General features: G+C 50.1%; 1 protein-coding gene across 3 annotated transcripts in view; it reads left to right on the forward strand.

The window, feature by feature from the left end:
* Window positions 1-25,591, forward strand: part of SFXN5 (sideroflexin 5) — a 122,724-nt gene that overhangs the window by 8,699 nt on the left and 88,434 nt on the right. For all 3 annotated transcript variants that reach the window (XM_002709756.5, XM_017340676.3, XM_051837500.2), the window contains exon 2: window positions 7,285-7,353. In XM_002709756.5, the coding sequence (XP_002709802.1) occupies window positions 7,285-7,353 (69 nt within the window). The remainder of the gene's footprint in view (window positions 1-7,284; window positions 7,354-25,591) is intronic.

A 25,591-nucleotide genomic window follows, 5' to 3' on the forward strand; every position in this document is an offset into this window, starting at 1 on the left:
CATGTATTACATTTGACACGTATCTCTCTCATATCTTCCACTCTGTGTTTCTCTCTCCCTCTTGTTTCCCTTGTATCTGTTGAACAAACTGAGGTGTTTGTCTTGTAGGAAACCTGACGCCCACCCCTACTCTGATGGTGACCACTGGCATCTCCGTGGTATTCCTTAGCATGTGCCTCTGTCCCCTGTGTCCCTGTGCACTCAAAGTCCATGCTTTCAGCCACTACCCCCAAGGACTCCAGGAAGGGGAGAAGCTGACAACAGCACCTCGGGGAGGGGGGATTGGCTCTGAGGCCTTCCCTTGCTTCCTTCTCTGCGACTTCCTCTCAATTTTGGCATGGAGGGGCCCCAGAATAGGAAACAAGCCCCTCTCCATTTGTGTTTGCTTCTCCAGAAATCTCGCTTGTCTACTAAGATGAGCGGGACTCAGAGCACTGCTGGCGTCTGAGAGGGCCTGAGACCTGGGGCAGGGAAGGAGAGAGGCTGAGGGTTTGGGTGGGCCTAGAGTTGGGAGGTGGGGGGAAGCCGTTCATACAGTTTGCCTGAAATGAAGTCCCCATACCACAGTGCTTTGCAGGGTGTTTTGTGTTTCTGTCTTTTTTTATCCCGTGCACCTGAGGGTGTCTGGGTGCTAGAGCTGCTCCTGGGGCTGTCACTTCCTAAGGCAGTTTGGGCAGGTGTTTAAGCAGGTGCTAATGCCTGGAGCCCATGCTGGAATGATCAAGTCAGAACCCCGGGGTGTGTGGCCTGCTGTGGGTGTCCCCAGGTGGGGACACTGCTGAGGGACTCCTGCCTTCCTGCCTTGGGAACTCTATTCCTATATGGAAGAGCAGCAATTTAGAGGGAGGTCTCGGGCACGGGGCTGCTCCAAGGCCTGTGCTCCCCCAGGGCCCCACAGGTAGGGAGGGGGCAGCCAGGAGCAGTGGGAAGGTAGCCTGCTGAGGCGAAAATTAGCTGACTTGCTGACTCACCTTTCTTATGAAGGCACAGGGAAGGAATCGTTGGGCTGACTCATTCTTCCGGTAAAGAACAAGGGAAGGAAAAGCAGCCACTGACTTTGTGACTGGCGAGAGATGGGGGCTGGAGTTGGGGGGGGGGGAAGCTGTGCCTCTTAAACTATTGCGGAAACAAAAACGAACTCCCTGAGAAAGTACAGCCCTTGCTCACCTTCATCAGGCAGGGAACACAGTGGCTGCTGGGAACCGATGTGTCTCTGCAGCACTCAGCAGCTACAAAGTGTCACAGGGGCCTTCCCGGAATCATGCTTTGATACTTTCATCACCACTGCCAAAAACTTGGCCACTTAAGAAGGAAGGGGCCTGCGCCGCGGCTCAATAGGCTAATCCTCCACCTTGCGGCGCCAGCACACCGGGTTCTAGTCCCGGTCGGGGAGCCGGATTCTGTCCCAGTTTCCCCTCTTCCAGGCCAGCTCTGTGCTGTGTCCCGGGAGTGCAGTGGAGGATGGCCCAAGTGCCTGGGCCCTGCACCCCATGGGAGACCAGGAGAAGCACCTGGCTCCTGGCTTTGGATCAGCGTGGTGCGCCGGCCACAGTGCGCTGGCTGCGGTGGCCATTGGAGGGTGAACCAACGGCAAAGGAAGACCTTTCTCTCTGTCTCTCTCTCTCACTGTCCACTCTGCCTGTCCAAAAAAAAAAAAAAAAAAAAGGAAGTAAGGAACTGTCTACCTCAGCTGAGCCACTTTACCTTGAGAACCCACTCACGTGCTTAGCTTCAAATAAGGGGTTTCTGGGCCTGAGGCTCCACATGGACCTTTCCTTCCTGGTTTCTGTGGAATCCAGGCCCAAGTCCTCCTGTCTGACCCGACGAAGACGACTCCCTCTCCTGGGGCCTTGCTCACTTAGCTTTTACTCCACCTGCACCCGGAATTCTGCCCTAACCTGACAAGGCACCCCGTAGCTCCTTGCTGCTTGGGCCTGCCTCTCAGAGAGGAACATGACGTCACCAGACTCTGGGTTTGTGCTGATTGGACGAGGGTCCTGTCATCACACTGCGTTTGCAACTCAAACCCCTCCCACGAGCCACAGACCTCTGTTTCCAAGCATTAAAATCTCTCTCATTTGCCGGGGTGACCAATACAGACTCTTTATCATCCTCCCCCCTGAGTCATTCTGCCTCTGGCTTCTCCAATCCTGGTTACTAAGCGTTAGTGTCTGACTGGAAACTGAGGCAGCGGCTCTCCCAGGACCCAGGGCAGCACTGTGCGCACAGTAGGCTGAGGGTGCTAGTAGGGCAGTGAATGGATGAGGAGACCTCAGGAGTGCGGTGCAGGGTCTGATGTCATGCCGACCACAGTCTGCAGGCTCTTGCCTTGTGTCCATGTCGGCTTAGGAAGCTCATCCGCCTCCTGGTGCCTGTGCCTCTGAGAGGCCTTGGTGACTGTGAGTCCCCAGCATGCTTTGCGAGCCTCAGCCAAGCCCTCAGCCTGGGGTTTGGCCATCATTTGCTCACTGTTGGTAGTTGTTTGTCTTACCTGCTGGGCCCCAAGCTCCTGGCAGGCTTGTTCCTTGAGCCTCACCCTGTCCCTAGGACTTTGTAGATGTCTGCGGAGCAAATGCTTCACCTGGGATGCTCCCCAGGCGCAACACAAGAGGGCTGGCAGTGCTGGGGACAGGGTACAGACCGTAAGGGGCCCAGGGCTGGGAGCTCCTGCTGGGCTGCCAGCTGCCCCACGCTTCCCTTTTCCAATCATACCCTCCCTTCAAAGCCCCACCAGGGTTCCCTGCCTGCAGGAGGCCGTAGGCGCTGGCTGGTCGGCCTCTGGCTCGTTTGTGCAGGACTATGTTCAAGGAGGCTGGGTGCCCAGGAGCGTGGGGCAGGAATGTCCAAGCCACACTTTTTGTTGTTAGGATTTATGTATTTGAAAGACAGACTACAGAGAGGGAGATACACACACACACAGAGCTCCCATCTGCTGGTTCACTCCTCGAGTGGCTGCAATAGTCAGGTCTGGGCCAGATCAAAGTCAGGAGACAGGAGTTCCTTTTGGGTCTCCCACGTGGGTGGTGGGAGCACAAGTACTTGGGCCAGTTCAGCTGCCTTCCTGGGTGCATTAGCAGGGAGCTGGATTGGAAGTGGAGCAGCCGGGACTCAAACTGGCACTCAGGTATCAGATGCCAGCACCACAGCAGTGTCTTAACCTTCCACACCACAATGCTGTCCCTCCCTGGCTTTCAGTTGCTGTCATCACATCTATTATCTAAAATACCCGCTTGGGGCTGGTGCTGTGGTGTGGCAGGTAAAGCTGCCACCTATAGTGCCGGCATCACATATGGGCAAGTCCTGGATGCTGCACTTCCAATCCAGCTCTCTGCTATGGCCTGGGAAAGCAGTAGAAAATGGACCAAGTCCTTGGGCCCCTGCACCTGTGTGGGAGATCTGGAAAAAGCTCCTGGCTCCTGGCTTTGGATCAGCCCAGCTCTGGCTGTTGCGGCCATTTGGGGGAGTGAACCAGCAGATAGAAGACCTCTCTCTCTCTCTCTCTCTCTGCCTCTGCCTCTCTGCAACTCTGCCTTTCAATTAAATAAATAAATCTTTTTAAAAAAGTACCAACTTGTGTTCTAATTTAAATATGTGTTTAAACAAGACAGTATTATTTCTACATGTTATACATAATATTGCTTTTTTCATTTTAAAAGCAAATTAAAAGATACAGAAGTAAAAATAACCTGTAATCCTGTTATCCAGTGACAATCTCCATTAACATTTTAATGTATTCTCATCTAACTTTCTGAATAATATTTTAACTGTTTACTTTTAAGCACTCTCAGCCTTACAGAAAAATTACATAAGAAGTTCCATATGCCCTTTTCCTAGATCCACTTTTTCTTTTTTTTAAGATTTATTTATTTGTTTGAAAGGCAGAGTTACAGAGAGGGGGGGGGAGAGTCAGAGAGAGCTCTTAAAGCCCCCTAACCCCCGTTCACTCCCCAGATGGCTGCAACAGCCAGCACTGAACCAGGCCAAAGCCAGGAACCAGAAGCTTCTTCTGGGTCTCCCACATGGATGGCAGGGGCCATGGCACTTGGGCCATCTACTGCTGCTTTTCCCAGGCCAGTAGCAGGGAGCTGGATCAGAAGCGGAGCAGCCAGGACCATATAGAATGCTGGTGTCCCAGGCAACAGCCCCAGTTCAGTGGTTTTTAATCTTTATCACATTTCCTTATTCTCCTTGTCTATAGGTGATCATAAAATCTGGAAACATAGCAAATATGCATTATGCAATTAAGGATGTCTTTAATCTGTAAATAAAATTATTCTTGCATTTTTCTGGATTTTATGGCTGCCTTGTTTATTTACACTGTTATTTTCCTTCAGCCATTTTATAAAATTTATCACTGGGGCCAGTATTGTGGCATGGTGGATAAAGCTGCCACCTGTGACATTGGCATTCCATATGGGCGCCAGTTCGAGTCTTGGCTGCTCCACCTCCAATCCAGCTCCCTGATAATGTCCTTGGGAAAGCAGTGGAACATACCCCAAGTACTTGGGGCCCCTGCAACCATGTGGGAGACCCAGATGAAGCACCCAGCTCCTGGCTTTGGCCTGGTCCAGCTCTGGCCATTGAGGCCATCTGGGAAGTGAACCAGTGGATGGATGTGTTCTCTCTCTCTTTCTAACTCTGCCTTTCAAATAAATAAATAAATCTTTTAAAAATTTATCATTTAGATTTTTTTACTTACTTTATTTGAAAGCAGAGTGACAGATCTTCCATCTGCTGGCTCACTCCCTAAATGCCAGCAACAGCTGGGACTGGACCAGGGCAAAGCCAGGGGCCCAGAACTCAGTGCATATCTCCCACATGGGTGGCAGGGATCCAAATACTTGAGCCGTCATCTGCTGCCTCCCAGGGTGTGCATTAGCAGGAAGCAGACGCCAAATCCCAAGTGGTGAGGTCACTGCTGCCCTACGTGCACCCCTGCCCCAACCATTTGAGAATCGGTTACGTTTATTCATCCATTCTTGCTCCAGCGTATCTCTTAAGGACCGGAAGCTTCTCTTATATAACCACAGCACAGTTATTAGAGTCAAGAGATTAGTATGATGTAATATCTTTATTAACCCATGGCCCATGTTCCAGTTTTGCCTCTTGTCTCGGGAATGCCCTGGAGAGCGTTTCCCGCCTGGCCAGGGTCCCGTCCTAAATCATGCCTCGCGCTTAGCCGTCTCCTCAGCTGCCTTTAGTGCAGAGCTGCTCCTCGGTTTTTGTCTGGATGGCACTGACATATTTGACAGCCAAGGCCAGTTATCTGAGGGCCGCCTCCTCAGTTTGGCTTGCCCGATGTTGCCTCGTGATTGGATTCAGTCCCTCCAGGAGACCACCTCAGTGAGGCTGTGGACTTAAGGTGTCACATCCCAGGCCTTCCACAGCCGCCTGCCCCTCCCTGGCCCTCCTGACGTGTCCCCGTCATTGTGGGGGGCCCTTTGTTCCATCCTGACACAGTGAAACGTGCGGCCTCAGCTGGACGCACCCTGCCCTAGCTCTGCCGTCGGCCGCTTCCCTGAGTAGCCCTGGCTCCCCGCAGTGGACCGGGACCCCCTGTCTTTCCATCTTTTCACTCTTCATTTGGAGCCCATCCAGCTCTGTTTATCGCCTTGTTTATTAAGTTGGAATCACACTGCTTATGTGTATTTTTATAACACCCTAAGCTTTGTCCATGTACAAATCTTGTCTGAAAACATTTTGAATGGCTGCAGCATATTCAGTTCTGTGAATGCACTCCCACTAATTAACCTCCCCCCTCGGTAAGCAATGCAGCTGAGCACATCCTTAGCATGTGCCTCCACCTATATCTCTGATTGCTTCCTTAGACTAAATTTTTTTAGACTAAATTTGTTTATTTTGAAGAGGTACATGGAGAGAGGGAGAAACAGAGAGAGAGAGAGAGAGAGAAGAGAGAGGAGAGAGGAGAGAGATCATCCATCCACTGGTTCTCTCCCCAAATGACCACAACAGCCAGGCTGAAGCTAGGAGCCAGGAGCTTTATCCGGGTCTCCCACATGGGTACAGAGCCCAAGGACTTGGGCCGTCTTCCACTGCTTTCCCAGGCACATTAGCAGGGAGCTGGCTTGGAAGTAGAACAACAGGGACTGGAACAGGCACACACATGGGATGCTGGTGTTGTAAATGATGGCTTAACCTGCTGCACCACAGTACCAGCCCCTAGGCTAAATTCTTAGAGATGAACTTTTGCCAGGACTACAGTGTGAGGATCGTGTATAGACAGGCTCTTGACTGGAGGGAATGGTTTGGCCATTTGAATCGTAAGAGATCAGAGAGGTGCCTGTTCTGGGTAGGCAGGTGCTGAAGCTTGATGTGGGCTGTGGAAGGATCACCTGGCTGGGCCAGAGAAATGGAGGTGGCATGGGGCGTGGTGTGGGCGGGGCTTTGAGATGACTTGGGCAAGATCTTTACTGGGAAGGGGAAGGAGCCTGAGCCATTGCAGAGGTGCGGTGTCGCGGTGAGCAGGGGAGGGAGTGTGGGGCTCCTGCTTCCCCCATGGTGCGGAGGATGTGCTGGGAGAGCTGTGGGCCTCCAGGGAGGGACTTGGGGCCAAGCCCAGAGTGTAGTGAGGCACGAACTCCCAGCGTTTGCAGCCTTCCCCTTCATCCTGAGCCTGGCACCCTGTCTCCTCCCCTGGAGCTCGGCTCTGCCCGGCTGGCTGTGTCCCCGGGGCAGAAGCCCAGCAGCAGCGGCGTTGCTTGGTTTCCTTTCATTGTGCTCTAATGCCTGTGGCCTGCTTAGCACAAAGCCCTGTTTTCCAGGGCCTCTGCTTTGGGGCAAGGCTGAGGGCAGCTGGCCCCTCTGTCCTGCCCCTCGCAGGGACTCCAGGCTGTGGGTGAACGTGGGCCCTAGGGCCGTAAGCTGGGTGCCATCAGGCGGGGAGCTTCCCCCTGGGGCTGAGCTGGATGTTGGAGGGGAGCCTTGGCAGGGCAGGCAGGACCCTCTCTCCCTCAAGAGGTCCTCACAAGGCAGGGAGGTGGGAGAGGGCTGGGCCCAGGCCTCCCCTCCAGTCTGCAAGCCTGCTGATGTTAGGAATTTCTGAAGGGTGCAGATTCTGGGGCATCTGGGGGAGAAGCTGGGACACTCGCTGAGTCTCTTCAAAGCCCTCAGCTCTGGGAAAACTGGGCCCCCCATTGGCGTCTGTTACCCACAGGGGGCATCCTGGGACCTGGGGACCCCACTCACAAGGGTGGGCTGTGAGCAGGGATCTGGGGAGCAGGGTCAGCCACTGATCTCCTCTCCTCTCTCCCACCCCCTCTGCAGACATCCTTCTACGGCCGCTTCAGGCACTTCCTGGATATCATCGACCCACGCACGCTCTTTGTCACCGAGGTAAGGCATCCAGGCCTCTGCACCTGGTCACTTCTGAGTGTCCCAGGCAGAGTGGGCATGGGGGAGTGAATAGGATAGGGGAGGTGGGAGGTGAGAGGAACTCACCTGTCTGTCTTCCGATCTGTCTATTGTACATGTGCTGTGCTGTGTTGTGCTTTTCTCCACCATTTCACTGGAATCTCACAACACCCCTTTAAGACAGACATCATCATTATTACTATTTAAAAACTTAGTGAAATTGCCAAGTTCAGAAGTTACATGCCCATTACACAATTCCTGCAGAAGTAGTTCAATAGAACAAAAAGTGATCCTACAATCATCCTGGTCGCCCAGCTCTCTCCACTCATAGCTAACTGTCAGTAACTGCTCATGGCAGTTTATCGAGGTATCATTTACCTGTTTTAGGTGAGCACTTCCGAGTTGGGACAAGCATAGTCAGGCGCCCACCACAGTCAAGATGTCCCACGGTTCCATCACCCTGGCATCTTCTCTCATGCCTCTTTAGGGTCAGCTTCCCCCAGGCCCAGGCCCTGGCAACCACTCGACTATTTCCTGGTTCCATTGCTTTCCTGTTTCCAGAGTGTCCTGTAAAGGGAATCCCAGAGCCTGCAGCCTTTTGTGCCTGGCTTCTTTCCCTTACCGTGTGTTTTTGAGAGTCATCTCCTTTGCTGCACAGATCAGTAGTTCCTCCTTTCTTATTGCCGCGTGGTGGTTCATTGAAAGGATGTTCCTGGATTTGTTTATCTAGGGCTCTCCTTAGTTTGGGGCTAGTATGAATAAAAACTGCTACGAACATTCTTTGTGTGGATGTCTGCTTTCAATTCTCTTGAGTAAATAACTAGGAATGGGATTGGTGGCTCATGGTAAGTATGGCCAAAAAAAAAAAAAAAAAAAAGTATTGAACTTGTTCAGAAACGGCCACCCACTGTTCAAAGTGGCTGTGCATTTCCTATCCCCATCAGCAACGTGCAGGAGTTCCAGTTGCTCCACTTCCTCACCAACACTTGCTGTTGTTAAATATAAACAGTTTTAAGTTTTAACCATCCTAAGAACTATGTCTTTTTAGGCCTTTACTCATATTTGCAAATGTGTGTAGAGAATACATGCTTGTATAAAATTGTAAATATCGACTAAACAAGGCAAGCAAGCAAAGCAACTTGTAAGCATTTTACATGCATTAGCTCAGCAGATGAATTCCAAGTAGCCAGTAGCCCTAGGAGGTGGATGATACTATAAGTTCCGTTTTCCAGATGGGGAAACCAGCAGAAAGAAGCTAAGTCTCCCGGCACAGGGCACTGGCCAGTGGTGGGTCCAGGATGTGCACCCAGCCATGCTGACCTCCAGGCCCTCATTCTGAGCCACTTGGCATTCCTGTTCAGGTGCCTTGTGTTTAGGGAACTGGCACAGGAGTACTCAGTGGGCAGAAGGCCTGAGCTCTGGCCCTAGGCCCCAGTACACTGTGAGGCAAGTCACCGAGCCTGCGAGTCAGCTTCTCGAGTGCACTGCACTGCAGGCTTTCTCTGGGCTGGCCGTTGGCTTTCCTCATCCCTGAGTTGACCAGCACAACGCTTGCTGGGCACCTGGGCCTGGAACACCTCCAGTGTGCCTGGGGGAGCAGCCCAGGCACTGGAATGTGGGAATCCCCTGAGGGGCCCAGGTATGGCTTCCTGGTACATGGCAGCAAGGACAGGGGACTGCTCTGCCCCTCGAGCCTCGCACCTCCTGAGGGCGGGGCTGCTGTGTCTAGGGCTCTGTTGGGATTCTCCTGAAGGAGGAATCAGTGCAATTACATAAAACCTTGAAAAAGCATCAAACTAGAGAAACTACCTCCTAAGCTTAGGTAATGTGGCAGTCTAGAAAGTTCCAGAACCATGCAAAGCTAGATACAGTTGCAGCTCTAAAATCCAACGTAAATGCCACCTGCTTGGCAAGGGGTCAGCAGAGGCTGGCGCTGAGGGAGGTGCTCAGGTGGGCCCTGCAGCAGATTGAGAAATGCTGGGGGGGGGTGCCTGTAGGCTTGGGAGGGGCTCTAGGGCTTGGGGGATAAGGCAGCAACTACAGGGCATGGTGCCACCCATACCTGGAATTCTTCCTCTCCCTTCTGCCAGTCCATCCTCTGTCCATTCCCAGACCATTTCGCTTTATTACTCTTCCTTGTTCCACATCCCCCTTCTTTAACTCCTGCATATTTATTTTATTTTATTTGAAAGGCAGAATGACAGAGACATAAGGGGAGAGAGAGAGAGAGAGAGAGAGAGAGAGCTTCCATCTGCTGGCTCCCTCCCTAGATGGCTACAAATGGCTTGCAGTGGGCCAGGCCGAATCCAGGAACCTGGAGCTCCACCTGGTCTCCCACATGGGTGACAGTACTTGGGCCATCTTCTGCTGCTTTTCCCAGGCACATTAGCAGGGGGCTGGATTGGAAGTGGAGCATCCAAGACTCATGTGAGCATCCAGTGCTCATAAGGGATGCATATGTCACAGGCAGTGGCATAACCTGCTGTGCCATGACGCTGGCCCTGACCCCATCATTCTTATATATCACTAACTCATTTGGGATCTGTTTATCCTGCAGTAGATTAAAAAAATAACCTCATACCTTTTTAAAAACTATTGATTGAAATGTCAAAGCAACTTCAATATTTCTGACTAAGAAATAACCAAGGCAATAGCAGTTTTAGAATAGTTTCAAGTTTCACGTCTTCCTCCTCCTTATCAGAGATTCCGATAGGCACCCTAGAGGGAGCTCTCTGTCCTGCTGTACCCCAGTGGGGGTAGTTTCTAGACTGCTTCCGGTGTTTTGGAAAGTTCCCGCCCCCAGAACTTCTAGGCCTGGAAATCTGTGGAAGGGCTCTGAGCAGGACCTCCAGGCCAGCAGGTGTTAGCAAGGTCATCTGCATCATGCAATGAGAAAACATAGGCACAAGGACAGCGAGCTTGTCATCTGAGCTGGGCGCTCCTGGTGGGTCAGGCTCCTGGATGGCTGGGCTCAGGTCCTCGGACCCTACTACATGTCTCTGAAGCCCTGTTTCTCTCCCAGGACCATTGGCTGGCATAGGAAGGGAGGCAGTGTGGGGTGGCAGCTACCCACTTGGAGGAGCTGTGGACAGGCCTATCTCTAGGGTGGGAAGGTGGTGGACATGAGGAGGTGCCTATGGTGGAAAGACTGGCCAGCATGCACCACATAATGACCCCGTTAGCAGGGGCCCGGCTGACTGCACAGCCTCATCTTGAGCGCGTTTTGCAGCTACTTGTTTGTGATTTATAACTGACCAAGCTTGAAAAGGATTCCAACCCTTGTATGTGTAATGAGGCGGAGATGTGATTCGCTGTAATTTCTCTTAGGAAGAAGGCCGCCTTTGTTCTAAGATTGCCTTGAACAAGGCTTCTGAGGAGGAGGAGGCCGCTCTGTTTGACAGAGGACAAAGAACTTAGGTTTTTGATCCTACAAGGAGAGAGAAAAGGGAAGGAAGAAGAGGAAAAACAGTGGGGAGGAGGGAGCCCTGAAACTGGGGTGAGGGAAGGCAGAGCCACGTTGGGGGCTGGCGGGGGGCTCTTTTGATGCCTCCTGTGCTTGTGAATTTTCTTGTGAATTTACACTGTCCCTGCCACGTCATTCCTGGGAGGTTGTCAGCACAGCCTGCCTGGGTCATGAAATCTCAGGAAGAGGCCGGCGCCGCGGCTCACTAGGCTAATCCTCCACCTGCGGCACCGGTACCCTGGGTTCTAGTCCCAGTCGGGGTGCCGGATTCTGTCTCGGTTGCTCCTCTTCCAGTCCAGCTCGGTCTGCTGTGGCCTGGGAGGGCAGTGGAGGATGGCCCAAGTGCTTGGGCTCTGCACCTGCGTGGAAGACCAGGAGAAGCGCTTGGCTCCTGGCTTCGGATCAGTGTGGTGCACCGGCCACAGCTGCCATTGGAGGGTGAACCAATGGAAAAGGAAGACCTTTCTCTCTGTCTCTCTCTCTCACTGTCCACTCTGCCTGTCAAAAGAAAAAAAAAGAAATCTCAGGAAGAGTAGGTTATTTGCAGGGGATCTTTAGGGAGCGGGCGAAGTGTGTCCAGCCCCAGGCCTAAGGAACGGGAACCACCAGCAGCTTGCAGAAGCCTTGGAAGCAAGGCCATGGAGTGAGCCCCGCTAAGGGCAAGGCCATGCCACGTGACGGCTGAGTTGCTCTTACTTGTGGGCCGAATTCAGTGCTTACTTAAGGGAATGAACCGCTGACCAGTCATCACCCTGGAGCATACAGAATGCTACCTGAAGTAGTAATGGCAAAACCAACTCCGCCCTGCCATGGGTGGGTGGGTGGGTGGGGGTTGCTCTGAGCCTATTCTGAGTGCTGTAGGATAGAACAGCAGTGATGCTGAGGTCCAGAACCTGGGTTCTTGCTGTGGCAGTGCGGGATACAGATAAGGAGGAGGGGGAAAGAACTGGGCAATGTTATAGGTGGATGGCCAGTGTCAGCATGGACTCAGGAGTGACACGTGCACGCACGCGCACCACACACACACATGTGTATCTCTGTTTCATAACTCGCTGGCCCTGTTCACTCACAGGTCCTAGCAATAATGAGGCCCTAGGAACAGTAAACATCCTTAGCCCTAGAATCTCAGCTTCTCGGTACCACCACCCACAGAGAGAGACCAGGGTTGGGGCAGGGAGGGTCGTTGTAGGAAAAAAGGAAGTGCTCAGAGAATGATGGAAACAGAAGCTGACTTGAAAGGAAACCCACCAGCCACATTTGGGACTATCTGAGCAGTAAGAAGAAAAACAGCAATGGAGTCTAACGTGTCACATCAAAAAGAAAATGCATGGGTCCCTGGTAATACTAAAAATGAGGGAGTGGAGTCGTCCCCTGCAGAAGATTGCCCACTGGTAAGTGCTGTAACTCTCGGGAAGTCGCTGGATCCGACTGGGATCTCCATAAAGCAGAAGGTGGTTTAGAAACAGGTTATTTGCCCTCGAAGTATCAGCTGATAGGCTTTTTACTTAGCAATTACATGGAGGAAGAGGTACAGCAGAGTGTAGATGATACCTTTGACCAGGTGACCCAACTCAGCATCACTGACATGAAGGAGACTGCCAGGACGTGGACTCTGGTTGGCATCCCATCTAAAGAAGGAAATGAAAACTCAAGAATCCCACCCGCTGGAAACAGTCATTAATGTTTTGGTGTGTGGATACAAGTTGTACAAAAATGGGATTGTTTATATAATATGTATCTACATATATATATATCTGTATAGTCATATATCTCTGCATAAAGCAAATCATGAACAATTTTCCTTGCCATTAAATGTTTTAAAATGTATTTCATAGGTGGTGGACCTTTGGCCTACAGGTTAAGACTCTGCTTCGGACACCCACACCCCATATTGGCATACCTGGGTTCAAGCCCTGGCTCTACTCTTTATTCCAGTTTCTCTCTAATGCACACCCAGGTGGGAGCAGGTGACGATTCAAGTGGTTGGGTCCTGCCACCCATGTGAGAGACTTCGATTGAGTTCTCAGCTCCCAGCTTCAGTCTGATCTGGCTCTGGTGGTTGTAGGCATTTGAGGGTGAACCAATAGATGGGAGTTCTCACTTTCTCTTACTGTCTCCCTGACTTTCAAATAAATAAAAATGTTTTATAGGCCGGTGCCGCGGCTCACTTGACTAATCCTCCGCCTGTGGCGCTGGCACCTCAGTTCTAGTCCAGGTTGGGGCGCCGGATTCTGTCCCGGTTGCTCCTCTTCCAGTCCAGCTCTCTGCTGTGGCCCTGGAAGGCAGTAGAGAATGGCCCAAGTGCTTGGGCCCTGCACCCGCATGGGAGACCAGGAGGAAGCACCTGGCTCCTGGCTTCAGATCAGGGCAGCACGCTGGCCATAGCGGCCATTTGGGGGGGTGAACCAACAGAAGGAAGACCTTTCTGTCTCTTTCACTGTCTAACTCTGCCTATCAAAAAAAAGTTTTATAAAGCTAAAAAAAAAACTTGTTTCATAACTGTATAGTAATCCATCACATGGCTATTCTATAATTTATTTAATAATTTTCTTTATTATTGGCCTTCAGGTGGCTTCAGGTCTTTAATTGTGAAAAAGTGTGCAAGGGGCTGCCATGGTTAAGTCATGATTGGGACGCCAGCCCGTATCAGAGTGCCTGGGTTGAGTCTTGGGTATTCCAATCCAGCTTGCTGCTTATGTGCACCCTGGGAGGCAACAGGCGCTGGCTCGAGCACTTGGGGCCCAGCCAGCCATGTGGGGGACTAGGGTTGGCTTTGACCCAGCCCAGGCTGTTGCAGGAATTTGGGGAGTGAACCAGCAGATGGAAGTTCTCTCCATCTGTACCTTCCAAATGAGGAAAAAAGAAAAGATGGATGGATGGAAGGAAGGAAGTCTGAAATCATACTGTAAGTATTATTTATTATCATAAATAATATTGCAGTAATGTATTTATACATAAATTGCACAGTATTTGTCTTTTTCCCCCTTTGGATAAATTCCTAGAAGTGGAATTTCTAGATGACAGATTTTTTTTAAAGGTTTATTTTATTTATTTGAAAGGCAGAGTTACAGGGAGAAGAAGAGACACAGAGGTCTTCCATTTGCTTGTTCACTCCCCAAATGGCTGCAATGGCTAGAGCTGAACCCATCTGGAGCCAGGAGCCAGGAGCTTCTTCCAGGTCTCCCACATGGATGCAGTGGCCCAAGGACTTGAGCCATCCTCTACTGCTTTGCCAGGTGCATCATTAGCAGGGAGATGGATCAGAAATGGAGCAGCCAGGACTTGAACCAGTGCCCATATGGGATGCCAGCACTGCAGACTGGGGTTTTAACTCGCTGTGCCATCACACTGGCCCCTAGATGACAGATTTTTAAGGCTTTTGATGTACATTGCCAAATTGCCCTGCATATTGTACCAACCTGTGCCAAGATTTTTTCCCCAGAAAATTTTTATTTAAGAAATAACAAACTTTATAAATTTCATAAGTACAACTTTAGGAACACAGTGATTCTTCCCACTGTACCTGTCCTCCCAACCTGCTTTCTCCTCCCTCTCTATTCTCATTCTTATTTTTTATTAAGATTTATTTTCAATTAACTATACAGATACGATTAACTCTATACTAAGTAAAGAGTTCAACAAATAATATGAAAAAGAAACTGTTCCTCAACAGTTGAGAGAAGGGCTGTTCAAGGTTATCACATCTCAAAGTATCAATTTCACTTCTATAGATTACTTTTTAGGTGCTCTATTAGTTATCACAGATCAGGGAGAATATTTGGTATTTGTCCTTTGGGGACTGGCTTATTTCATTAAGTATTATGTTTTCCAATTTTATCTGTTTTGTTTCAAACAACAAGATTTCATTTTTTACTACTGTGTAATATTCCATAGTATACATATCACATAATTTCTTTTTCCAAGCTTCAGTTGATGGACATTTGAGTTGATTCTGTATCTTAGCTATTGTAAATAGAGCTGCAATAAACATGGGAGTACAGATAACCCTTTCCTGTGCTAATTTCATTCCCTTGGGTAAATTCCCAGGGGTGGGATGGCTGGGTCATATGGTAGGTCTATATTCAGATTTCTGAGGTGTCTCCATACTGTCTTCCATAGTGGCTGTACCAGTTTACATTCCCATTAACAGTGGATTAGGGTACCCCCCCCCCCCAATCCTCGCCAACATTTGTTGTTTGTTGATTTCTGTATGAAGGACATTCTAATGGGGTGAGGTGAGACTTCATTGTGGTTTTGATTTGCATTTCCCTAATAGCTAGTGATCCTGAGCATTTTTCATGTGTTTATTGGCCATTTGGATTTCCTCTTTTGACAAATGCCCTTTAAGTCCTTTGACCATTTCTTAACTGGGTTGTTTGTATAGTTGTTGTTGAGTTTCTTGATCTCTTTATATATTCAGGTTTTTAAAATATTTATTAATTTGTTTGAAAGTCAGAGTTACAGAGAGGCAGAGAGAGAGAGAGAGAGAGAGAGAGTTCTTCCATCCACTGGTTCACTCCCCACATGGCCACAACAGCCAGAGCTGTGCCCATCCAAAGCCAGGAGCCAGGAGCTTCTTCCAGGTCTCCAATGTGGATAGCAGGGGCCCAAGGACTTGGGCCATTTTCTTCTGCTTTCCCAGGCCATAGCAGAGAGCTAGATCAGAAGTGGAGTAGCCGGGACTCAAATTGGTAGCCAAATGGGATGCCTGCATTGCATGTGGTGGCTTTACCCACTATACCACAGAGCTAGCCCCATAATCAGGTTATCAATCCTTTTTCAGTTTCATAGTTTGCAAATAATTTCTCCCATTGTGTCAGTTGCCTCTTCATTTTGCTGAGTGTTTGTTTTGCAGTGCAGAAGCTTCTCAGCTTGATGTAAACTCATTTGTCAATTTTGACTTTGATTGCCTGTGCCTCTGGGGTCTTTTCCAAGAACTCTTTGCCTATGCCAATGTCTTATGGGGTTTCTTCAATGTTCTTAACATTCTTCTCCAAAGTTTTTAATCTATTTTGAGTGGATTTTTGTGTAAAGTGTAAGGTAGGGGTTTTGCTTCATACTTCTACATGTGGAGATCCAGTTTTCCCAGCACCATTTTTTGAGGAGACTGTCCTTGCTCCAGGGATTGATTTTAGCTCCTTTGTCAAAGGTAAGTTTGTTGTAGATGCTTGGATTGATTTCTGGTGTTTCTATTCTGTTCCATTGGTCTATCCATCATTTTTGCAGCAATACCAGGCTGTTTGGATTTGGATTATAACTGCTCTGTAGTAGGTCTTGAAATCTGGTATTGTGATGCCTCCAGATTTGTTTTTGTTGTATTAGATTGCTTTAGCTATTTGGGATCTTCTGTGTTTCCATGTGAATTCGATCATCATTTTTTCTAGATCTCAGAAGAATGTTCTTGGTATTTTGATTGGTATGGCATTGAATCTGTAAATTGCTCTCAGTAGTATGTACATTTAATGATATTAATGCTTCCAATCCATGAACATGGAAGATTTTTCCATAATTTTTGTATCATCTTCTGTTTCTTTCTTTAATATTTTGTAATTCTCATCATAGAGATCTTTGATATCCTTGGTTATGTACCAGTATTTTATCAGCTTATATTCCCAAAAGAAGTAAATGAGTATGTTCCTTTAAATGCATCATAGACAGCATCAGATCCTCTAATTTAAAGATCTTGAATTTTTAATCAAAACCTGAGCAGGAGTTGTGGCTCAGCAGGGCAAGTTGCTGCCTGAGATGCCCACATCCACTGGCAGAGTCCCTAGTTCAAGTCTTGCCTCTGCTTCTAATCCGGCTTCCTGCTAATGCACACCGTGGGAGACAGCAGTTGATGGCTCAGGTGCTTGGGTGCCTGCCACACACATGGGAAACTCAGATGGGGTTCCTGGCTCCTGGCTTTGGCCTGACCCAGCCCCAGCTTTTATGGGCTTTTGGAGAATGAACCAGCAGATGGAAGATCTTTCTCCCTCTGCCTTTCAAGTAAAAAAAAAAAAAAAAAAAAAAGAAAGAAAGAAAAAGAAAAAGAAGGAAGGAAGGAAGGAGAAAGAAATTGATATGTTATAATAGAATAAATTTTAAAATATCAAATGTCAATACTGTTGTACACTTCAAATCCTTGTCTACCTGCATACATTTTTGGCATACTTACAACATGGAACATTTGAGGGGCTTCAGAAAGTTCATGGAAGATGACACTAAAACATATATTTATTGGCCTGCGCCATGGCTCACTTGGCTAATCCTCCGCCTGCGGTGCTGGCACCCCGTGTTCTAGTCCTGGTTGGGGCACTGGATTCTGTCCCGGTTGCTCCTCTTCCAGTCCAGCTCTCTGCTGTAGCCCGGGAAGGCAGTGGAGGATGGCCCAGGTGCTTGGGCCCTGCACCTGCATGGGAGACCAGGAGGAAGCACCTGGCTCCTAGCGTCGGATTGGCACAGCGTGCCGGCCGTAGCAGCCATTTGGGTAGTGAACCAATGGAAGGAAGACTTTTCTCTGTCTCTCTCTCTCACTGTCTAACTGCCTGTCAATATATACATATACATATACATATACATATACATATACATATACATATACATACTTATTTTGGTGCAAAAACCTTTTGAAATCCATGTATAACTTTTTCATAAGATATATTTTCCATGAACTTTTTGAAGACCTTTCATACATTTTTTACTTTTCCATTCATTTGCTAGTCTTTGTAATTTTTTTCAAGTTAAGTTTTGGGGCCAGAGTTGTGGTTTAGCAGATAAAGCCACCACCTGTGATACTGGCATCCCATATGGGCACTGGTTCATGTTCCAGCTGTCCATGTCTGATCCATCTGCTTGCTAATGGCCCTGGAAAAAGAGTGGAGGATGGCCCAAGTGCTTGGGCACTGCCATCCATGTGGGAGACCCGGATGAAACTCATGGATCCTGGCTTTGGCCTTGCCTAGCCCTGGCCATTCAGGGAGTGAACCAGCAGATGGGAGATCTCTCTCTCTGTGTTTCTCTCTCTCTCTCTCTCTCTCTCTCTCTTGTGTGTGTGTCTCCCTCTCTCTCTCTGTAAGTCTGACTTTCTAAATAAATAAATAAATCTGTAAAGCAACAACAAAAGCTGTGGTAGGATGCCGCGGGCAGTGCAGGGCTGACACAGGTGAGCAGTCAGTGACGGAGCAGTCCCTGCTGGCCTCCCCACCATCGTGCGCCCCCCACTGCCCACTCCCTCTCCCCCCACCCCTTCCCTGTTTCCTTTCTGGGTCTCCAAGCTCTGGGATTCCCAAGCTCTCCAGTGTGCCTGAAGAGCCCGTGATTCAGTCCTGCCCTCTCCCTGTAAACGCGCTCTCCATTTTTCTGTATTAGGCTGTGCTCAACTTTGAATGAGAGCAAAAGCCCTCGCCTTTTCTTACCTGGAATTCCCCTGCCGACAGCTGCGGTGCTGACTCAGGCCTTGCTGAGGTTTCTTTGGAGACTGTTGCTGTCATGAGCACAGGAAGTTCATCCACGCCAATGTCTCAGGAAAATGGCTGAGAGGCAGGGTCAGGAGACCTGAAGCTTGTAGGTGCCACCCACACACTCTGACCTTGGGCAAGGAAGAACCCTTCATTCTCTGGCTCTGGTCTTCCCAGAGAATGGACGGCCTGGTTGGTTCTATGATCTACACACAGAGAGGTGTTCTTCTCCATGTCCTGTGTCTCTTGGAGTCCCAGGGTTCTGTGGAGCCAACATCATCATCAAGGGACTCTGGTCTGCTGAACTGGAACCTGAGTTCTGACCCTGACCGTGCCCTTCCCTTCTCTCTCCAGCAGCCCCCTGCACTGATTTCTGCTAAATGCCCATTGTGCACGGTCCTGTGTTGAAGATGGGCTGGGAGGTGAGGGACGAGGCCTGTAATCGCGAAGATTCCTAAACCAGTGGTTCCCTGCACTTTGTCATCTCTCATAGAAAGGGGGAGGGGGGTGCATGGGAAGTGAGTGGCCAGGGACCTCAGCAAGGTACAGACCAAATCTTCTCTGGCTATCTGGACAGGGGAGGGAAGGTTTCTGGAAGATTTCTGAAGAAGGTGGCACTGAGCTTGAGGGGTGGGGTAGCTGGGGAGAAGGGAGATAGAGCATCCTGGTGAAGACAGCATGGGCAGGGTTGGGAGTGGGGGACAGGCAGACACCCCTACGAGGAGGGTGAGACTCTAGCAGCAGGGAATGAAATATCTCTGGGCACTGCTCACCTCTTGGCCAGGTACTGCTGCCATGTTAAGATATTACCAAGTGTCGGCCGGCGCCACGGCTCACTAGGCTAATCCTCCGCCTTGCGGTGCCGGCACACCGGGTTCTAGTCCCGGTCGGGGCGCCAGATTCTGTCCCGGTTGCTCCTCTTCCAAGCCAGCTCTTTGCTGTGGCCAGGGAGTGCAGTGGAGGATGGCCTGAGTACTTGGGCCCTGCACCCCATGGGAGACCAGGAGAAGTACCTGGCTCCTGCCATCAGATCAGCGCGGTGCACTGGCCACAGCGTGCCAGCCGCAGCGGCCATTGAAGGATGAACCAATGGCAAAGGAAGACCTTTCTCTCTGTCTCTCTCTCTCACTGTCCACTCTGCCTGTCAAAAAATAAAAAAAAAATTTTTTTAATTAAAAAAAAAGATATTACCAAGTGTCGTAATACATTATTTAGATCCTCGTGACACCCTCCCTTGAGCCATCTTCTGCTGCTTTCCCAGGCGCATTAGCATGGAGCCGGATTGAAAGCAGAGCAGCTGGGACTAGAACTGGAGCACCTACAGGATGTCAGGGCTGCAGGTGGCAGCTTTACCCACTGCACCACAGTGCCACCCCCGCCCTTCCTTTCTGTGCCCTTTCCTTCTAGTCCCTGCATCCCTGTGCTTTGCCATCGGGCGTCCTGCTGTCTGCACTGTTGCTTCCTACCCTGCCCCTCAGGGCCTTGGGGGATGGACCCAGCAGGGACTGCCCTCTGTTCAAATGCTCTGCTTCTGGGACAGACCTCAGGATGCCTGCGTTTCCAGAGGGACCTTCTGCAGACCACGTTGCTGTGGATTTCATGGAGAGATTCTTGTGGCTGGCTGGCCAGCGGCAGACAGGCACGTGATGGAGGTGGGGTTCTAGAGTGGGTGACAACAGCTGCCTCTCCGCCAGCCCAGGGCTTTAGAGAGGGGCAGCAGCCTTGCGTCCGGGTGTTTGCATTCAGGGGCTGGCTGCCTGCTTGTTCCAGGTTGAAAAGACTTCCTGCCAGGCTCACCCGGCTGCCCACCTGCCAGCTTTGCCCACCCCTTACATGTCCGCGTCCTCCTGCCAAGCCTCACAATACAGCAGTGTGAGAGGAGGGTTGAAAGCCAGGAGACCCTCCTCCTCTCCCCTGTGTCTTCGTGAAATGGCCCCTTCTCCGCAGTGGGGACAGCAGCCCCCAGACAGCCCGGCCGCAGGGACCTGGCAAGGCAGGAAGCTTGTCCCCCAGGGCCTGGAACCCAGCCCCTCAGCCCTGACAGGGGCTTAGTGTGGCCGAGGTCAGCCTGGAGCACCAGGGACAGAGAAGCCAGTTTGGCTGCCTTCAGTGCTGGTCCTCACCCTTGTCTTTCGGAACTTAGGATTTGCATCTCTCCCACCCTGCGCCCTTTGCCAAGATCAAGGCTCTTTGGGATTCACTCTTTTGGCGGGAGGGCTCCCTTTGATGGCTGTGTCAAATGGGATGGAATCTGGCCAGGTTGTTATAGGAACTCAGGAGAATCCCTGGAGTGGGAGAAATAATGAGGACATGGGGCCATTCACCACTGAGTGCTGGGAAGTGGAGCATCCATTGTCTGGGGCCCGCAGAGGCCCAGGCGGCGGCAGGAAGCAGGCCTGGGCGGGGGTGGGGGGGTGGGGGTCTTGCTGCAGCAGCAAGCAGCTCTCTGGTTGTGTAGAGCAAGGTCCAGCTAAACTGTGGGTTCAGATGCAAAATCACCCACTTCCTCTTTGTGTGACCTTGAGCAAGTTATAGCAGACAATCGGCATGACCCAATTTTGTTGAAAAACCAGTGTGTTAAGTCTAGAGAGAAAATCGTCCTCTTATTCACAATAGTTATCTTGGTGGCATGTTTACAGAGGGTTTAGAATTTTGTGTGTATGTGGTTTTCAATTTTTTCCAACATTTTCTTTAAACAGCATGGATTACTTGGATCATCGGAAAACAAAAACAATCAACAAATAACCACAAAGACATCCCTACTTTGGAAATGAACAGATTTGGGGAACTGAGATCCACATAACTGAAGGGAGGGACAGTACGTTGCAACCCTCAGGCCACTCCACGTAAGGGAAGGGTTCCTGGCCCCCTGACTGCCCACAGTTCTGTTGTGAGCCAAGTCGGAGTTAGGCCTGTGCTGCCCACAGGTGCTGCACACACGGGCCTGATGGTCAGGGCCTGGCTGGCTTGTCCACTTGGTAGCTACTTCTGTGACAGCAGGAGAGATGGGGGTTCACTTCCCACTGTCAGCTGCTCAGCAGCCCCATCTCTGCCCTATGAGGTGCTCTTCTGGGTGCTGCCTCCTGCAAGGAGCTTTTACTGACCTGTCTGCGCTCCTGTTCCTAGCCAGCCTTCCCTCTAGGGCAGAAGCGGGCAGAGCAGCTTCCCTGGGTGGCTTGCTTCCATCCTGCCTCCCCTCCCTTCTCCCCCCCCCCTCTTTCCCTTTTCCCTTCCCTTTCTCCTTCTCCCTCTCTCCCTCCTTCCCTTACTTTCTTTTTTTTTTTTTTTTTTTTTATGGTGAAAAAACATATATTTAGAATTAGCCAGCTGGACTCCGTTCAGATGATCCCAATTTTGTTGGCAACGTCCAGAGCATCATAGTCCGGAGCCAGCCGCACATACGCCTTCTTCTCTCCGTCAGGTCTGATCAGGGTGTTGACTTTGGCCACATCAATGTCATAGAGTTTCTTCACAGCTTGTTTGATCTGGTGCTTGTTGGCCTTGACATCCACAATGAACACCAGTGTGTTGTTGTCTTCTATCTTCTTCATGGCCGACTCCGTGGTCAGGGGGAACTTGATGATGGCATAGTGGTCAAGCTTGTTTCTCCTGGGGGCGCTCTTCCGAGGGTATTTGGGCTGCCGTCGGAGGCGTAGTATCTTGGGCCGCCGGAAGGTGGGGGACGTGCGGATCTTCTTGTGTCTGCGATGCCTTTCAGCACTGCCTTCTTGGCCTTCAAGGCCTTCGCTTTGGCTTCGACTTTAGGAGGGGCAGGAGCTTCCTTCTTCGCCTTCGGCGCCATCTTGGTCCCTTACTTTCTTCCAAAACTTATTTTATTTATTTGAAAGGCAGAGTGACAGAGAGAGAGGGAGAGACAGAGAGACTGAACTTCAGATCTTCCATCTGCTGGTTCATTCCCCAAATGGTCACAAGGGCCAGAGTTGTGCTAGTCTGAAACTAGGGGCCTGGAGCTCCATCAGGGTCTCCCACATGCATGGCAGGGCCCCAAACCACTTGGGCCATCCTCTGCTGCTTTCTCAGGTGCATTAGCAGAGAGCTGGATCAGAAGTAGAGCAGCCAGGACTTGAATCAATGTCCTCTTCGGGATGTCAGCGTGCAACATGGTCTTTTTTTTTTTTTTTTTTTTTGACAGGTAGAGTGGACAGTGAGAGAGAGAGCGACAGAGAGAAAGGTCTTCCTTTGCCGTTGGTTCACCCTCCAATGGCCGCCGCGGCCAGCGCGCTGAGGGAGCCCTGCGCTGCTCCGAAGGCAGGAGCCAGGTGCTTATCCTGGTCTCCCACTGGGTACAGGGCCCAAGCACTTGGGCCATCCTCCACTGCACTCCCTGGCCACAGCAGAGAGCTGGCCTGGAAGAGGGGCAACCGGGACAGAACCCGGCGCCCCAACCAGGATTAGAACCCGGTGTGCCGGCACCGCAAGGTGGAGGATTAGCCTATTGAGCCGTGGCGCCGGCCCAACATGGTCTTCCACATATGCTGTCTTCTTCCACTGTGGTCTGTTTATTGTTAGTGTTTTGAAGTATCCCATATGAAAGACAAAGTGCATGGCTCCAAAGTGTATGGTTTAAGGATTGTTTACACACCTATGCCCACAAAACCACCACTCAAATCAAGACCCAGAGAGGCCCCAGTGTTTTCCCCCAGTTGGTAACCCTATCCCACCCCCACCGTGTACCACTCTCATGATCCGTCACCACTGTAGATTAGTTTTATCTGCTTTTGAGCTTTTTATATATGAACTTTTGTGTCTGCCTTCTTTCACTTATCTTTTTATGTGCATCATCCTTCTATTGCTATTTAACAATTCACCCCAAAATTTCATGGTTTAAAACAATGATTTTGCTTACTGATCTTCAATTTAAGGCCTCAAGGGGCTGGTTTCTGTCTGCTCCCTGTGGCACTGGCTGCGGTCGTGTGACTGGGTGGGGACTGGAAGGTCCACTCACAATGGCTCGGTTGCACGGTGGGCTGGATGGTGCCGGCTGTCAGCTGGTGCCCTGGCTTTGGCTGTGGGCCGGGGCCTCGGTTCCTGTGCACATGGATTTTCCTGAGCCTCTTGGGCTTCCTGACAGCATGGTGGCTGGGTCCCAAGGGAGGGGCCATCCGAGAACAAGGAGGAAGTGCAAGATGTCTGAATGATCTAGCCCCAGAGGTCTTCTTGGAATCAAGGGGAGGGGTATAGACTACCTTAGACAGAGATGGGGGAAGATTCTAGAAGAGCATGACAGACAAGAATATTGGGATGCCCAAGTTTGGAAAAGATTCTGCCACATTATTTCTGTGAGATTCATCCATGTTGTAACATGTATTCGGTTTCCCTTTTTAAAAAACATTTATTTATTTGAAAGGCAGAATTAGAGAAAGGGAGTCATGCACACACACTCAGGGGGTAGGGAGAGGGAGGGAGGGAGGGGTCGGTCTTCCATCTGCTGGTTCTCTCCTAAATGGCCACAATGACCAGGGCTGGGCCAGGAGCATCTTCTTGGACCATCATTTTTTGTTTTCTCAGGCCCATTAGCAGGAGGCTGGATTGGAAGTGGAGCATCCTAGATTCAAACCAGTGCCCATATGGGATGCTGGCACTACAGGCAGTAGCTTTACCCACTACATCACAGTGCTGGCCCCTTCAGTTTCCTTTTTTTGCTATATAATATCCCCTTGTATGGATATACTACAATTTACTTTTCATTTTGCTATTGAATTATTTGCAACTTGGAGCTATCTAAATAATGCTCCAATGAGTATTAAATATTCTTACAGAAATCTTTTTTTAAATTTTTTTTATTTGAGAGGCAGAGAGAGCAAGTATAAGCTCTCATCTACTGGCTCACTCCCCTAAATGTCTACAATGGCCAGGACTGGTCTGAGCCAGAGCCAGGGACTCAATTCAAGTCTCTCATGTTGGTGGCAGCAACCTGAATCCTTGAGCTATCGCCTGCTGCCTCCCTGGGTCTGCACTGGCAGGAAGCTGAACTCAAGCTGGAGCTGGGAATTGAACCTAGGTACTCTGGTGTGGGATGTGGGCATCTTAACACTAGGCTAAAAGCCCACACCTTCTGCAGCTTTTAAGGTCTTAAAATCATATTCTATCCTCCCCTCCAACCCCCCATCAATTACTGTAGTTGTTGGCACTTTAGGGGGTAAATATCTGCCAGTGTTGTTAAAATGTTGAAATTCTGTGAGTACCGCTGGCCTTCCATACCCATGAGTTTCATAGCCATAGATTTAACCAGTTGTGGATCAAGAATATTTTTAAAAATTGCATTTATACTGAATGTGTACAGATTCTTTTGGGGCCTTATTCGCTAAGCAATGTGGAGTAACAGCCATTTACCTGGCATCCGTGCTGTAGAAAGTGTTCACAAGCAATCCAGACATGACTGAGAGTGTGTGGGATATGCAGATGCTGCCCTGTCGTGGGAGGTTTCTGAGCATCCTAGGATTTTAGTGTGGGAACCACACTCCCGCAGATTCTGAGGGGAGACTACCTTACATAAATATATTATTTTATTTATCTGAAAGAATTACAGAGAAGCAAAGAGAGAGAGAGAGAGAGGTCTTCCATCCACTGGTTCACTCCACAGATGGCCACAATGGCTAGAGCTGTGCCGATCCAAAGCCAGGAGCCAGGAGCTTCTCCCGGGTCTCCCACGTGGGTCCAGGGGCCCTAGCACTTGGGCCATTTTCTACTGCCTTCCCAGGCAATATCAGAGATCTGGATGGGAAGTAGAGCAACTGGGACTCAAGCCAGTGCCCATATGGGATGCCTGCACTGCAGGTGGTGGCTTTATCCACTATGCCACGGCACTGGCCCTATAAATATATTCTTATAAAAACCTTCGGCTATTACAATGAAAATGAAAGTTCCTTCTGATGTCCCTCAAGGCTGGACCCTTTCTTCCTCCCCCAAGGTAATTCCTGCCACCATTTGGTGGGATTCTTTCTAAGGCTTTTTTTTTTTTTTAATGCTTTATACACACATGAATAGTCTTATGGAAAATGGTGTGTGTGTATGTGTGTGTGTGGCACAGCAAGCAACATCATGCTGCTTGGTGATTTGCTTACTGAACAAAATGTCTTAGAGACGGGCAGAGCGATGACATGGGCCCCACTTCACTTTTTAACTGCTGAAGGATGTTCCCCAGTGTCATGATGCCACCCTTGCTTGGCTGCTGCCCTGTGGTGGGACGGCGGATGCTTCCTGTTTCGTGAGGCTCCGGGCACTTGGCGCTGGTCCTCGTGCACACTGTCAGTACCGGACTGACACTGATGGGACCCCTGGAGCGATTCGCCGGAGC

Source organism: Oryctolagus cuniculus, chromosome 2, assembly GCF_964237555.1.
Source record: "Oryctolagus cuniculus chromosome 2, mOryCun1.1, whole genome shotgun sequence".
Classification (NCBI taxonomy): domain Eukaryota; kingdom Metazoa; phylum Chordata; class Mammalia; order Lagomorpha; family Leporidae; genus Oryctolagus; species Oryctolagus cuniculus.